We start from the raw sequence: 17,064 nt of genomic DNA on the forward strand, positions 1-17,064 counted from the left end.
GACCTTGGGGGTTCCCTGTCACACACAGCAGTGTGTGTCCTGGAGCGTGGCATCTGCTGCAGATCCACTGGCTGGAGCTGAACAGATGGGCTGAACTCTGTTCGTGGACAGGACTTTTCCTCCTTGCCATGGGACCCTGCCAGACATTGCTGTGCGTGGGAGCCAATCCAGTCTCTCCCAGACAGTAACTGCAGGACTGTGCTCACAGGTGCTACTGATCCTGAATCCTTACACAGCAAAGATGCTCTGAAAACCCTCATGACTTCTACCAAAACAATGGCTCAGCCAGGTTTCTGTGAACAGCACAGACATGCATATGCTGCCACTTAAGAACATAAGAATTTTAAGGTGAGATAAGAACAGTTATGTTGTTCCCTTGAAGTAACAATAGTGACTGAACCTTCTTAAACCTCATATTAATGGAAGAGGGACAGAGTTTCTCAGCAAATACCAAATACCATTCCCAAACTTTGGATCCCCTGTTGTTTTGAGATTTAGGATATGGGGATTGCCTGTCTTTAAAAGGCAAAATGGTATTTGTTTAATGGCCTGAAAACTGTAGATGAAAATAAGTCCTAGGTCTAGTCATCATTTTGGTGGCTCTGGTTTTGTACATCAACAGGTCTACTCAAATTAAGAAATTACTCCAGCTAATATGTGGCATTTTAATATTTGGTTAGTTTTTAGCTTTTAAATAATGGCGTTTGTGACAGATGTGATGTGTCACATTTCTGGGCTTTTATAAGGGAATAGTGAGTCTTATGACCTTCTCCTTCCCAAGAGCTGCTCAGCCACTGAACTCTGATGACACATGGTGAAAATTATTGTTTCAGCTAGGCTGAGTATTCCAAGCATGGCATTTCATATCCAGTTCACTTTTCAATGGTTTATTTGTAATTTCTGCTAAACCACATTTAAAGTTACCCAGCATTTGGCCCCTAGGTCAGTAACAGATGACCCTTGCCAACAGCACAGTTTGCTTTGAAGGCCAGTATAGATGGAAAACGGAGAATAAATTGATAGGTTAAGAGGTTGTCTGTGGGAACTGATGCCCATCCTCTGTCCAAATGTCAGTTTCCAGACTGCGGTGCTGTCATCCGGCTGGCCTTCTTCTCTGTTCCCCTGCTGCCCACGGCCTAAGGTCAAAGCACCTCTCTGCAGTCAGAGCTGAGTCTGAAAAAGAAGAAACTCCCAAAAATATCCTTTCAGAAAAAAAGAAAGGCTTCTTAAAAACAAGCCCTTGCGCTTTTGCCTTTGTCACAGCCCACGCTGCGACACCAGCACCATCCAACAACCCAGGATATCTTGTGCTTCTGCTCTCAGATTCAATCCAGCCCGTTTAGTCCTGTCCTCGCCGCAATCCTGTGCTGGGAGCACCGGCCTGACCTTGGATTGTTTCTTGGGAGTCTTCCCCCACAGCAGCACCCCCTCGTCCCCCGCCTGCTGCTCCCCTAGGAGTTGCACTCCTCGCAGTGGCAGGAGAGGATGTAGCGGTAGGTGGCCGTGAGCCGCATGCCCCCCGAGCAGCGCAGCCTCATGGCCTTCAGCTTGGAGGTCTGTGGCCGGCAGCAGTGGCAGGTGGAGCGGAAGGGCTGCTTCAGGACGGTGCTGAAGGAAACCATGGGCTCCGAGCGCGAGGTCTGGCTGCAGCGACCTTCGCAGCGAGCCAGCAGCACCATCTGCCAAGGAAAACACAAGGGTTAGGAAGCTTGTCCCCAGCACACAGCTGACACCAGCAGGCGGGACCCTCCTTCCAGCCTGGATGGGGTTTGGTCACCGCATCCCAGCCCCACACCCTGCTTTTCCCTGGGCTGTGTCTGAGAGAGTGGAGGAGATAATGTGGGTACGAGGAAAAGTAAAATTTCCCCCTGAAATCCCTGGTGCTGGAATCCTGAAACCTGGGAGTTTTGAATTTTCTGTGTTTTCTGACACTGACCCTCAAAAGAACACTGCTTTTGACTTTTGAGGCCTTGGAGAAAGCTTCCAAATTTGAGTGATGGTGTTGGAATCGCTGGTGTGTAATTTGAATAGAAGTGTGTGCTTCCTCATGGTGCAGGGTTTTGAATCTGGGGTTTTAGAATACAGTAATAGGTATGGGACAAGATGGACGTTCTAGGGCATTGTCTCTTCTTCCTTCTTGCTCCTTCTTCTTCTTAGTTTTAGGTAGTAGTTTTTGGTTGGATAGAAAATCCACAGTGCGGGTCACTCATGTTTGGTCGTTGGGTCAAAAGTATAAATAATGTAGATGTTACTTTTTAATTGGACAATTAGCTTTTAAAAGACCTTTTATGTAGCTTGATCCACTGACATTTTCTCGCTTTTAACTTGTTAGCTAGAAGTGCTGCAGAACTCACTATACTATAGATAGGAGTTAATAAACAACTGAGTCCAGACACGAAAATCCTGTCTCTTGTGCTTTCAATCCTGATTCTGACTGAAGGCAGGAGGAAAAAAGATTAGCCACTAATACGTGGTGGCACTAATACCTGGCATTGGCACCAAAGACTGCAGGACCTGGACTGACCTTAGGGCTCCAAATGATCACAGTCAGCGCTGCTTTCCAGACACCGTGACCACAACTGCAATGTGCTGACTCCAGATCCATGGCAGTCAAGCCCTTGAATCATCAGTCAGGATGATTCTTTGTTTGGGTATTTACCAGTGTTTTGAGTAAACACTCCACTGATCAGGAGAACTGGTTTTCATGTGTCAAGTTCAGATATATGAACATGTGAAGTAGAAATATAGAGAAGATACTAATTTTTTTGCTTTAGAGAAGTATGTTTCTAGCTCACTCCTTTGACAAAGATCACCTTGAACATGTATTTGCAATTATATGTGTATATATATATATATCATTGCATCAGTTGTATCCATGTAAAATGTAGTGCATAGAATAATGCAGTGAAAATGTAAAAGAAGTTGAACTGGTTGCCAAACAGGACGATTTCCTAGTGAAATTTTTCAAAAACGGTGCAGGTACAAGTTTATTCTGAGTTCAAATGTGAGCTGTGACCAGAATAAGTTAACTTGCACAAGTGGAGGCACTAAGGAAGGAAAGTCCATGAGCAGTCACCTACTCCTCAACAACCCCTTGAACAGAGATACAGCATTAAGCACTACATAAATCTTGGAAAGGAACCTCTAAAGCTCAGTAAATGATGTGTTAGAAATAGCTGTTACCACCTTGATAAAGGGCGTTGTACAAGTTTGAACAGACTCCTATACTTTCATGGGACGGAAATATTAAATCCATGTCAGCTAATTTTGCTTAACCAATATAAACTTCAGTATCAGCTTATTATATCATCTAAAGTAGGCAGTAAAACAGTTTTAAGTCTTTCCTGTAACCAAGGGAGAACATTACACTTTAACTATGCTACACATATCTCATGTGCTTTTTCCAGAAAATCTGAAATTAAAACTACAAATGTGACAGCAAATACTTTACAGTGTTAAATCTTTTTGGGCTTCTTTCATTACACAAGCTCAGCTGGCTGCAAATCTCTAAGTTATACAGGCAGGTACATTGAATGTTTAATTTTCTCTTTAGTCAGAGTTGTAAGGAAAGGTGAGATAAACGAGAGAGAGAATATTCCTGAAATCAAGTAAAAAAGGCCAGAGTTGTCTGTGTCCACAGGAAAGGCTCTAATCACCCATTGTACAGTGCTTAAAAATTACTCTTCCAAGAGTACTTGCATGCTAAATGTTTTGCTTGAAAATGTATTAATGTATTGATATATTAACAACTACACTTCCTGTCAACATGGGTCACAAAGGTGTCTTCATGAGCTGATGATCTGTGCTTGGTACCATCTTGCTTCTTAGAGATGGGCTTTTTCTGCTTTCTGGCAAATCTGTTATCCTTTAAGTTCTGTGGCAAAAATTTATGGTCTCCTTCCTGTGGTAGTGTATATTCATACATAAATTTACTTCAGCTGTTTGTGCTAATATGGTGGGAAGGAAATTTCAGTGTATTGTTGAGTCACACCTGAGCTTTACACCTATCAGCTGTGCCAAGCTCCTTAAGAGTCTTTAGTGTATAGAGAACATGGAAGGGACAATCATTGCAGTGCTGTCACCCCATTACTCAGATAAAGATCCCCTTTTTTACCCCTTGGTAAACAAACCTCGCTTCCCAGGCAGGCAGCTGGTGGAGGTACCTAATTAGAGACCAGCTATGCAGCTATCTAGTCCTGCCTGTATTGCAAAGGAAAGGAGAACACTGGGACATTTAACCCAGTAATTCTCTTCCCAGCATCTTGACAGCTCTTGTTTGGTCCCCTGCTTTGACCAATTCACCAGACTATGCACTCTCTTTCATAGGCTGTTCCTAAATGTTTGGCTGAATCACAGAATTACAGAATTAACCATGTTGGAATATACCTTGGAGATCATCAATAAATTTTGGGGGTGAAGAGCAATCCAACAGCACCTGACAACTGTTTGAAGGCTTCAAAGACAACAGAGTTGAATTCACCTCAGGAGTGCTACAGGGGGTTGTACAACAGCCAGAAATTGCTTTTTGGGAGCTTCAGGGTATCATTTCTATGATTTCAGCACAAATGTGATAGCGCACACTGCTGTAGGGTGGGATTGACTTCTTCTGGTTGATGCTTCTGGGGCTGGAAGAATCAGTCACTTTCTGATGCTGTTATCCCAAGAATTTTTATGGCACACTTCTGCTCCTGTATCTGCACGTACTTTCAGAAATGCCAATAAAAATAAAACATGCCCTCAAGAAACTGGCAGGACTAGAGAAGAATTACCCAGAGTAATTATAGGGTAGAATTATCTGAGGTGCCAATACCTCTGTCTCAATATCTTTCTCATAAACAGCTGGCTTCCTAATGCAAACCCAGCTAATATTTAGTCAACGTGCCACTGTATTTATATTTTATAATTTACAATTTATGATTTCTAAGCCTTGTCTTTAAAACTTTTTTAATCCATGAAGGCTCTAATTTTAATCTGCAATTTTGCTGGCTACTTAACTTTTCATAAGATTAAGGTAAGTTTTTATACAATGTAGAATCACACAGTGTTGGTTTTATGCCATGTTTTTGGATGACAATGTGGCATAAACCCAAGTTTATGAAGTTGAACTTTCAAAAAAAAAAATCAAATTTCCCATTTTCATAGCTTTCTAACCTTCTGGGCTACCTAAAGTCCTAATCAAAATTTATCTTCTTCTTCATAAACCTAGAACAGCAACAATGGATTTTGGCAAGTGTGCAAAAGAGCTGGAAATAGTATGTACTTTGAAAGCTTTGCTTTGCCTTAGTGTACTATAGTACAATAGAGATTATCACCTAAATAATTAGTAATGCTGTGATGGCATAGCACAATGATACAGTGTGTGTGTATATATAGTAAAAACATGCGGGTACTTTATAACCTGACAACTCTTGGCTCCCCTTGGCCCCTGCACATGTGGGTTTGTGCATGTCACCTTGCAAGGCTGGTTCCAGAAGTGTCCTACAACAAGGGAACCACATGGGTCTATGAACATCTAGGGAAGAATATCATTATCATTATCATCATTATCATTATTGTTATCGTTATCATTATTATTTAAAGTCAGTGGTCTCATAGATACAAAAGACAGCAACCTGAATCTGAGGCAATATTTGATTCTGATAATTTGTGCTGTATTTTGGAAATCCAGAAGCTGTGAATTGGTTTGTTACTAACAGTGTTTGTAGTCCTCTTTTCTCTTCCTTCAGCAACAAACTGAAGCCCAAAAGCAGAAGGGCTGAAGTGCCTGAGAAATAGATTTTCACACAGTTCCCGTGGCCTGGCTACAAGCAGACATTACTGAAAATCTCCTGAGCTACCGCAGGAGTCAATGTCTCCAAATATCTGCTAAATCTTTCTTCATCTGTTCTGTGTCTCCCTGGGCCGGATTCTTTAGTGAGAGACTGTCAGTGGTAGCACACTTCTGGCACATCTGTATGAAGCACTTGTGACAGCCAAAACTGGAATTTGGGAGGCTCTGGGAGCAGTGAGGGAACCCAGCACATTGATGGAGACCAATGGGTCTCCAGGACAGAGGTCAGGGTAAATCAAATATAGTCAGGAAAGCAGTATCTCATGAGTTGATACAAACATTTCCTTGAAGACAAAGGAAAACACTGCTTTTCTGGAACAAATGGCCTTCTTCCATCCCTCTTTTGTGTCTCTTTTGGACATTCTGTTACTATAATGGACTATGTTTACAAAGGATTTGGAAAACTGTTTTCATCGCCTGCCTGAGACCATAAGCAAAAGAGATTTCAATGATTAAATTATATTGGCTGGATGTTTAACAAAACTACTTCCCATGTGGGTACAATTGGCAGCCTCCACAGAGAACCACAGTGGACATAATCCTTTTTCAACCAGGACAGACAGCAAACCTGATACGTCTTACAATTTGTGAAGCCGCTTTTAATTTGTGTAACTCTACACTGCACCAAAAGGGAAAACATATGGAGTCAGAAAGGATATCTCAGTGAAACTAGTCTATCACCCCAAAAAAGGGAAAGTCTCTGCTTAACACTGTCAGTCCAAGCTTCCACAACTGAAGTTTGGTGGAAACAAGAGGTACCACAATTACCACAGCTACTCCCACAGAATGTTCCTTTTTTTTTTTTTTTTTTTTTTGGTCTTGGTTACATTTTATCACTACATCATTTTATCAGATATATATATATATATATATATAGACATTGCATCTAATTTTAATTAGCATGTCTAATATTCCTCTGTGTTTATATGCTACTAGATCCAGCGCAGAAGCCTTATGTCTAACAGAATTATTCAGTTCCCCAAGACCTTAAAACCAAAACAAAAAAAACCCACAAATAAGCAAAACAAAAAGAAAATAAAAAATAAAACAACCCCACCCCCCCCCCAAAAAAAACCAACAAAAAACAAAAAACAAGCCCAAACAACACAAGAAAGAGTTTGAATTATGAGCATTTTCTAGGAAATATTTCACTTTGTATGGAAACTTTTCATTTTGCACTTCATGAGAAAGTCCATACAATTCACAGCACTGTCATAGAAGTGTTCTTGAAACTGTTGTGGAATTTGGGAAACCAAAATACTGAATAATATTTTCAAACATGATTTTCATTAAAGGCTTGATTTGAAAAGAATCACTGACTTTTGCAGCCAGAATTGTAAATGTTTATGTCAACATCTTTTTTCCCTCAAAGCTCAGTTTTGAAATTACATGGTTTTCATTACAATGTGTTCTGTGTTCTCATTTCCATCAGCCCCACTACTAAAAGCCTGATTGTCATTGGGGAATGCTAAAAATAAAGTGAATTGTCAATGGGTTCTTTTCCTTCCTTCCTTCCTTCCTTCCTTCCTTCCTTCCTTCCTTCCTTCCTTCCTTCCTTCCTTCCTTCCTTCCTTCCTTCCTTCCTTCCTTCCTTCCTTCCTTCCTTCCTCATTTTAGGTCTAACAGGTGATCAGAAAAGTGCAGAGAAGGGAGGACTGCTGGCACACAGAGGTACCTGTAAATGAAACCTCCCACACACCTACACTTTGTCACTTTTGCCTCTTGCTGAAGTCAACTGCAATAAAATCAATATTGCACAAAGAGATGCACCTCTTCAGCTCTCTGTGTTAATGCTATATGTCTCCCAGATGGTAGAGAGACCTAGTTCAACCTAAAAGCAAATCAAAAGACCTCTCCTGAATCTAAAGTAATGCATGATTTTACTGTTTGGATTCAGAAGAAGTAGGGCAAAAGTCTCTGGGCTCCCACTGCTGTGAATCGGGCATGGTTATGCAAAAGCAGGCAGACAGCACTGTTGAGAGAGCAGTGTAAGGCAGCCCAGAGCAGAGCAGGCTCCCTGTGCCCGATTTTGAGGCTGTCAGCCCCTCTCTGCTGAGCAGGCACAGGATGAGCCTGGCTGCAGAGGCTTGGCCAGGGCAGCAGCTGTCCTGGTGCACAGAGCACCCAGCAGGTCTTATTTCCTGTGGACACTTCTCTCTATGATTTATTTTAGTTTTTCTGATCTGCCGCTACCTGTGGTGTTCCCTCAGCCCTGCACTGATTACGGGAAGCAAGGAACTTCTGCACACAAAGGCTTCTGGGGATGTCTGCAGCCAGCACTGCGTCCATCTCAACTCTGGATCCTCTCTCCTTGTAAATTCTCCCAGGATCCCTGCTGCTGGGCTTTGCCATCAGGCAGGCACCCCTCTTGTGATAAACCCTGTCACACACTGGCTTCCCATCCCTCTCTTACCCAACACAGGGCTGGCAAAAGCTCTGGAGCTGGCAGTTGTTCCCTTTCCTTAATCCTGGGATGTGAGTGCCTGAGGCAAAGCCCCTTCCCATGGAACAGAGGAATGACCCAGTCATCTGAATGTACAGACGGGGTTAACCCAGACAGAACAAATTAGGACAAGACAAAAGGGACCAGCAAGGATTTTCCCATTGTTTCTCCTAATTCTTTTTCTCCACACAATGAAATAAATGGCTGTAGGCTACAAGCACAGGCTGCTAAACCATTTTGACACAAAACTTTCCAGGCTTGAAATCCCAAACGAAAGTCAATCTTATATTTGTCTGCTCCTAAGCCCTACAGTTACCATCCAAGCGTCATTCTGCATGAAAACAAAGGCTTTGAAAAGGGCATGGGCAGGAAGAAAATAAGCAGAGTTGTTCACAACCTTTTATAATTGCCATTTTACAGTTTGGTTCTTTATCTCAGTACTTCGGCTATAGAAGCTATGAACTTGTTCCAGATTAAACATTCACTTGAAGGATGGGATGGCTGTGGTGATCTAAACATCCAAACTAGCCAATCTCCTTGGGACCATCAGCTGAGAACCCAAACGTGCTCCTTTGCATCTTGTAACTTACTGCATGCAAGCTTGTGAATTGTGAATTTCTCCTTTTGAAAAGGCGAAAAGCAAGTCAAGAGCCTTAATCTCCAGTCCTAGTTCAGATGTCTTCACATCTGCGAGTCCCTGCTGATAGATTCTGGTAGATAGGAATTTACACCGAGAAAATCACCCAGAAGGGCTCATTTTAACAACTCTTCCATTGCAGCATCGTGCCGGGAGGATGAGGGGAAGCCTTACCTTGGAGCTGCACTTGTAGAGGGGGTGGCTGATGGAGTCCACGTAGTGGTGCCTCATACAGCGGCTGGGGTCGGAGTCGATCAGGAAGGACCCGTCTGTTTTACTGTCCGTGTCTCCCACCATCACCAGCAGCGAGAGCATGGAAATCGAAGCTGCGAGTACATGATTTCCCATTGTCGAGGAACTTCTCGCTGGTAACAGCAGAGGGAGGTAGAGCATCAAAAACCCTCCAAATTCTGGAAGCCAGTTCCTTTCCAGGGTGGTGAAAAGTCTGGTTTAAGTGTCTGAGCTGTCATTCTTCTTCTCAAGTTGGAGTCTGATGAGATTGTAATCCATCAAAGGATCTTCTGCACAGCTGAAATAAAAGCAACATAAATCACAGTCCTGAGAGGAAAGACCTCTGGAGAAAATAGACATAAATAATATTAAGGCACTCAGGACCTTTTCTAGCCAAAACAGCTGCTCAGAGCGAGCATCATTCCCACAGCAGGTAGGGAATATGTCCTTAAGGAAGGAGATGTCAAGGCCTTGCTATTTTTAGCATTGTTCTGTCGTTTCAGGGAAAGCCTTTTGACTTTTAACATCACAAGTGTTGCAATGCCAATCTTTTCCACTTGGTGATGACCCTGTAGTGTTCCCCTCAAAACTGGTGGTTAGTAATACATTAGAAATTTCTGCAAATCTAGATCTGTACCCACTCAATGTCAAAGAAGGGGAAAGCTTGGCTGCCTTCTGCATTACAGATGGGAATGCCTGGGCTAGGTAGCACATGGAAAGGCTGGAGGCAGGTCGAGCTGTGGCTCTGGAGGTTTCCTGGCCATACCCGGCAGCCCGTGTGCTGCAGGAACAAGGGACACCCCCATGGGAGAGGGGAGGGATGCTGAAGGTCTGAGCCCAGACACCAGCCAAGTGGCCCCACAGCGAATTGCTGAGCCCAAGCCTGCAGGGCATGAGGGAATACCCAAGGCTCTGGCTGCCCTGCCCTCTGAGTACCAAACTTCCATGCACACACGTGGACAGGCTTTGCTTGCTTACTTGTCAGGCAGCACTTGCTCGGTGTCAGTCTCCTCTCCGCTAATTAAAGAGCAGCATCTGAAAAATACATTGATTATTCCATAATATCCGAGTACTATCCCAGCTATCAGTTGGGAAAACAATATGTTCAGGTGGAGACATATGGTTATCTACCCAGGCATCTGGATTTCTGGTTCATGTTGGAGATCAAGAGATTCCCCAGGAAACAGGTACAGGACAGCCCCCGAAATGCTGCCCAGAGCTTTGCGGCAGGGGAAGGAGAATATCTCCATCAGCTGTTTCTTCACAATCCCTTGATCCTTGTCACAAAGCTCTTAGTCACAACTGGGTGATAAATTTCACTTTCAATACAAGCAGATATAACTTGAAAGAACTGTGAATTATCCATCTAAACACAGCCCGATGATACTCATCAATATAAAAGTGCAAAGACTTTCTGAAGAAACTTAAGATAAAACAGTTCCCTGCTCACAAAGAAAGTCTCCCAGAGCCCCTGGGGTATTTAAAGAGCTGATGTGTGCTTTTATTGCTTTATGCAAGCCTCTTTCAAAACTGTTTTCTGGTTTGCTGGCAGTCCTCTAAACCGGCTGATACTCATCTCCCAAACAGCCTCCCCACCAGAGTGCTTGATGATTTGTATATTGTTTTATAGCCTCCTCCAGCACTTCTGTGAGAGGAGTGCCTAGCAGTGACAAACACTTCCAGAGTTCATCCAAGTTGGGATGGCGCTGATGTGACAGCCAAAGTCTCATGCTGGGTAGAAATGTTATTAGGGATGCTCTGTGTGTTAGACAGACAAAGATGCTCTGTGTACTAGACAATTTTGTTGATGTTGTTTCAGGCTATTATCCATGTGCTTAAGTAGGAAAGGAAAAATTATGTGACAGTGGATTTAAATGACAACATTTTTTTTTTCCCCAGAGTGACATACGACCTGGTATATTTTCCTCAGCAAATGAGGCATTAAAAATTTACTATGTCTTTGCATTATAAAGAAATTGAACAAACAACACTAAACACTCAGGATCTCAGATACATTTATGCACAGCCTCATTCATGTCAATAAATATCCCTCCAAACATTTTAGCAGCATAGGAGAGAAATCTCTTGGTCATGGGAGCTGGGACAGACTCCCTTCCCGAAGTGAACTGTGCTACTCCAGTTCATGCAGATGATGCCCAAGGATTAGCTAACAGGAGGAGGGATGCACTATTATTTTCTCCATGTTTAACCTTTTACCTACATTCCTCTCCTTTTTTATAAAGAGGCTGACCAAAACATGCTGCTTGGCAAGGTCTCCCTCCAACATAGTTAATCATTATTACACACCCAGTAATTCCCTCTCTGTCCAAATAAATTTATTTGGTATTAGACGGTCTTATTTCATGTGATACTACACCCAGGGATCCCCATTTCCCATTCTCTCTGTCCCACTGTTAATTCTGTGCTTCTATATCTTCCCATAGTTTTGATCAGCATGATTTAATACAGTGAGAGAAATCTGAAGTCCTGGCTCAGTTTTCAAAGGCTTATCTCCCTAGTTTTCTTCAGGAAATAATTGTATGACACAGAGTCTGCCTCATGAAAACACTCTGAGAAAGCTGGAAAGACACAGGGAAAAGTGTGAGAAAAGGAACATGGCTGTACCTTCTTCAGGAAGAGCACAGTACAAAAAGTATTAACACTTCCACAGCCTTTTAAAATTGTCCTGATACTTCAGTAACAAAGAAATGTAGCAGGTTTTCATAACAATACTTTGATAGAAGTAAAAGGTATCACATATTTATAAGAAAAAATACAGAAAACCATTGTAAATATGATCCATGTCTTGTGAAATATTTGGTTATAGTTGTTTATGGACATAATTATAAAATGTGTAGGTGCATCTCCAGACATACCTATGGAAGCATACCTATGGGAAGCATGCACATACAGTTTTCAAGCATATTTGCTATATATATAAATATATATATACATATATATAACATATATGGAAGAAAAAGTCTTAGAGGGACATTTAAACACATGGAAGTTGGGTGTAGATTTTTGATTCTGTAAAAAAAAGTCAAAATATTTTCACTCACATCACCATGATGAGGTATGTTGGCATGATATTTTCCATTTCCAGATGATATTGTGCAGTGACACTTCACTTGAACTTAGCATTATTATTATTATTATTTTTAAGTTTAAAAATGCATTCTTTTTGAAATGCTGTCTGAAATGATAAAATCCTAGATAGCACATGCTATCATGGTTGGCATAAGTAGTTTCCAGTCTATAGTTCTGTCCAAAAAACAGAAGCAAGTACAATTGTGATCATAAATCATCATTACAATGACATTTTGTTTCATTTGGAAAAGACACTTTTTTATTAAAAGCAACAATTTCACAAAGAATTTTTTCTTCTACTTCAGCTGTTTTTTCTCACTTTCTTTTCATGCAAAAACTGTGGTAGACAGTTCATCTGCCAAGCTAACAAAAAGGAAGCCTAAAGCCTCTCTCTTTACAGCATCCTGAAAAGAAAAAGATTCAAACATGACTTCATGCGGGCTGAAAATTTGCTACGAAAGTATGTGGCCTAACAGTGGATGAAAATCACTGCTTCACATTATTTTCAGAATGGGATATGGAAATACATTTTGTTAGCAATGGCTTAGTTTCCTTTCCATATAACTAGTTTTCAGGATTTCATAGAGACATAACATACTAAAGCTTGTCACAGCTATTACCTAAAACTGCTACAGCTGTTAACCTAAAAACTTGAGGAAAAAATAGAAGACATCCCAAAGAAAAACCATATTAACATACAGCAAAGACTGTATTGCACGTGGATTTAGGCTCAAAATTAGGGTTATTTTTCCAACTCCATGTTCTTATTAACTGCTCTCTGAATAATAAAGATTTCTTATCATAGTTTTAATATCATTTAGAGAGTGGTGAAGGCTAAGGTTTTGTTTTGCTTTAAGGACAGAACATTCCATCATCTGGAATTATTTAGCCAGTCACTTTGTGAGAACGTAAACAGAAATTCCCTTTTTGCTATGTATCTTGGAAAAAATAAAAAGCTGAGCAATTCTCCAAAGGTCTATTGGATCTGCACAGCTTTTACCCTGGGAGGTAGGAAGGGAGCAGTGGAAAAGCTCTTTTGTGGTGCTCCTCTAGTTAGTTGTTCCCTGAGCCCCCCATATTCGGCATGCACATATGTTCAGCTTGGTTTTCATTTGCTGGGCATTTTCTATGTTTGAGACTCCTGCTTGAAGATGAGGGCACCATTTAAGTCACTCAATGCTTTTGTGTTTTGGAGGCTGCCAAAATCCTCTTGAAGCAGTGTGTAAAACTTAAGCCTGGCCTTGCATGCTGTGCATATTTAGTAAACACAATTACTTGGATCCTACCATGTGGTTCCCTCAATCTGAATTTGTTATGTAAACAGAAGAGTAGCAAGACTGCTCAGTTTCTCCAAACTCCAAACCTAAAATTGTGTCACTAACCATGTATGTGCATGTGTGTCAATTCACTGCTGCTGTTCTGACAAAAAAAAAAAAAAAAAAAAAAGCCACAAGACTCTTCATGATATGAAAATGGATTTCTCAAGAAATTTACTGAATTTAGAAAAGTTTTGATTTTCCAGGAAGATGAGGATTTGGGGGTTTCACTCTCCAAGATCTGAGTTGGAGTGAAAACAACTGTGATGGGCAAATTACTCAGTCAGGCTCCACAAGGGTTTGTTCTGCAGAATTAAATTCTCCACTGCCATGACAGAGGCAGCATGATCTGTTCCCAAAGATCCTTCAGCACCCCCAGCACTCGGGTGGCTTCCAGCCCACACAGCCATCCACACCATGCCTGGGAACAGCTTGGGAAGCACTGAGAGCTGTGGGACTGAAACAATCTGAGCCATTCCAGAGAGCAGTTCATGGAGTAGGAGAGGCAACCCCACATGGGATGCTGTGCCTGACCCTGCTTTCTGTAGAAGCACCTCAGAGTTTTTGTCAGTTCCAGTGTATCTTTTTAGCTTTGGAAATAAACACTGTCATGTTTTTATCTAGCTATTTTACTGTGGACATTTCTGTGCCAGCAGTGAAGGAGCTGGCCTCTTGTGTATGCTATCAAAAATCCTCACTTCACTCTGCAGCTGCCTGTCAAAACACCTGACAGAGCCACTGAGTGGCCACATGGCAGCCAGGCAGCAGCAGGTGAACACAGACAACCCCAGTTGTCTGAGAAATGCCTCTACACAACATTTGAACAGGTTTCTTCCCATCCTGAGGCAAGGCAAATACCAAACCAAATATTGTGAATAAGACCCTTACAGGTCTAAATAAGTGAATGTTCCCCCGAGTTCTTGTGCTTAAGAAGATTTGCTCGACTGGCATCCAGATGGAACTTGTCCCTTTCCATGGCAAGGCAAATGTCTTCATCCATGGTCCAGGAGCTCCATCCACCCATTACACAGCAGGGCAGCGTGTGCCTGCATGGAGGGTACACAAACAACACACACTCCTGGCCAGAGCTGGTGGGCAAGAGGAGAGGGGAAGGAAGAAGACAGTAAGAAAGAAAACAGGCTCAAAAGAAGGAAATTTAGGCCTCTTCATCTGGTTGTCCATGGTAGAGAAGTCCATCTTCTGGTTGTGCTAAGACTGTGCTGAGACAAACACCTGGAAATCATTTTTTTTACTGTGAGACTTCCTTAAGTCTGTTAATATTCCAGGAGATGAATACTTGTGACTGCAAGCAGACTGAAAAAAGGAAAAGTAGGAAGACCATGGAATTTGAAACAATTGCAGCAAACATAGTGGAAGCACCCTGGGAGCTTCAGCACACTTCGGGTGAGCGCAGATGGGACTGATTCCCTGGGCTGGTTTAAGGCTCCAAAAGCCTTCCTGCTGTGGGGACCTGGTGCATGAGGTGGAACAAATCCAGCTGAATGGCACTTGAGCTGTCTGAACTTCCCTCTGCTTTTGAAGTTCCCAAGAATATTTCCAGCCCTTCAGGTAGTAGGAGACGGGGAGCAGGAGGTGCCTTCCTGCTCAGTGGTTGAAATAACAAACTCCAGTGGGTACAGCGGGCTGGCGCCCAGCCAGCAGACAGGCACGGAGAAAAGGGTTTAATGCACTAGCAAAGAATAACTACTGGGGGACAAAAGAGTGCTTGTATTTTTATTCTTTCCTTTTCCTGCTTCCAGGAAGCTTTAAATAGATTGATTAGGGGCATGCATGGGATATCTCTCTAATGAGGGAGTAGAGCCTTTTAATGGTGAGGTGATGCCAGTCTTGGATTCTTCCTTTATTCTTGTGTCTCGCTGAATATCAAAGTAGTCATGGTCTTGAGTCCCAGACAGCAGAGGAATATTTTCCACCAATTTTCCACTTGGTGAGCCATCCAGAGAGTGCTGGATGGGAATTACTCCTTGGTGAAGCACCAGGTGCAGAGCTGAGCAGTCTAGGGCTGCCCATCCCTCTCAGGAGGCAAACTAGCAAGGGTGGCTGCTGGCTACAATGCAAGTGTTCCCAGCCAAGCATTAGCTATAGGATTTGCTTCAGTAATTACCTCTACTTTGGTCTTATGACCCAACATGAGGCAAAATTACTCTTGGCCAAATTACAAATTGCTAGAAGGTCTAGGGCATTCAGGCATGTGTCCTCTACCTGTTGGAGTGTGTTACAAGCAGGTGGACAGTTTTAGTTCTCTGTCTTTTGCACATGTTCCAGCTAACTCAAAGGCCTGTAGTTATCAATAAATGCAGGAGTATGGAGTGAAAAACCATACTATGGAATGGGCCTTTTTATTCTTCAACACTAAGCAAACACATCCCTGCCACTAGGGCCAGCAGAGAGTGTTATGCATGCTGGAGACAGCACATGATTGAAGGGGATGTTCCCTCTCTTCTGCCCCCAGGGGCAAAATCCTTTCCTCTTTTATACCCAGGCAACATTCAGTCCACCATCCATATACCTCCTCCTCTGATAATTAGGGAACCTAAATATTTGGCTCATGGTAACAATTCTGTGTCTTCTAACAAGGGGAGCAGCGTTTCCCCAAGTCCCACTCCTTTTGAGCCATGCTGCTATGACAGCAATGTGATTGTCACTGCCATGGTATGCTTAAGCTTTGCCAAACCAGAGCTGAGGCATTAACTCAGATCCTCAACCCACATGTCTTAAAGGGCAACATAACCTGTGCTGCGTCGGCCCGAAACAGTCTGCAGCTCAGTAATAACAAGCACGAAATTGTGACAAGCGTGAGCCGTAAAAATGATTGATGCAACTAGAAAAATAACAAAGAGAAGCTGAAAAGTAGCAATGAGGAGGAGGAATTCCTGGGACCAGTGTCTCCATGGCACTAGCAGCCCCCTACTCTCACACCAGCATAGAGGCTGCATTTGCCTGCAGTAGAAAGGATCTCCATGTCACACAATGAAATTCCAGCAAACAGGACAAGGACTGATGGTGTCTGGAAGTGGTAGTGCCACTGCTACCCGGATAATAGTTTGAATTAGATTATGTGAGAAAAGGAGGAATTTATAGACGACCAGCTGCTCAAAGGCTTACTACAACCTTGCTTTTATTGTTCTGCTAAGTTAGAGGTGGGGCATCAGAGGGATTCCTAACATACCACTACTGAGAAATTTTAATATGTTCCACAGTGACACATATAAAAAGGAAATAACAGCTGATCACAGCCAACAGAGACTGCAGCATCTCTTCTTATGCATGCACAGAAGTGTGATCAAAGTGGGGTGCTCTTGGCTCAGACACCTGCGCTAACCTGACCCAACTAAACCTTTCTCCTGACACTGAATTGAGTTTCAGCAAAAGGACTGTCAAGTGTGAAGTCAGGCAGCAGAAAAAAAGGTGATCTGGACATGGCTATTCACCCCATCCCGAGATACCAGGACATGGAGAAGGGCAGGGGAGCTGAGAGGCAGAACACTTAACACTG

The 17,064-nt window shown here is 42.6% G+C and overlaps 1 protein-coding gene across 1 annotated transcript; it reads right to left on the minus strand.

Annotated features, from left to right (window-relative positions):
• Positions 1-1,451: 1,451 nt before the first annotated feature.
• NDP (norrin cystine knot growth factor NDP) lies at positions 1,452-9,273 on the minus strand. Its single transcript, XM_062515192.1, has 2 exons — positions 9,085-9,273; positions 1,452-1,679 (listed from the first exon to the last, which is right to left on the minus strand). The coding sequence occupies exons 1-2, from the start codon at positions 9,256-9,258 to the stop codon at positions 1,452-1,454; spliced, it is 402 nt and encodes a 133-aa protein (XP_062371176.1). The 5' UTR covers positions 9,259-9,273.
• Between the last annotated feature and the right edge of the window lie 7,791 nt (positions 9,274-17,064).

This window comes from Cinclus cinclus, chromosome 2, assembly GCF_963662255.1.
Source record: "Cinclus cinclus chromosome 2, bCinCin1.1, whole genome shotgun sequence".
Lineage (NCBI taxonomy): Eukaryota > Metazoa > Chordata > Aves > Passeriformes > Cinclidae > Cinclus > Cinclus cinclus.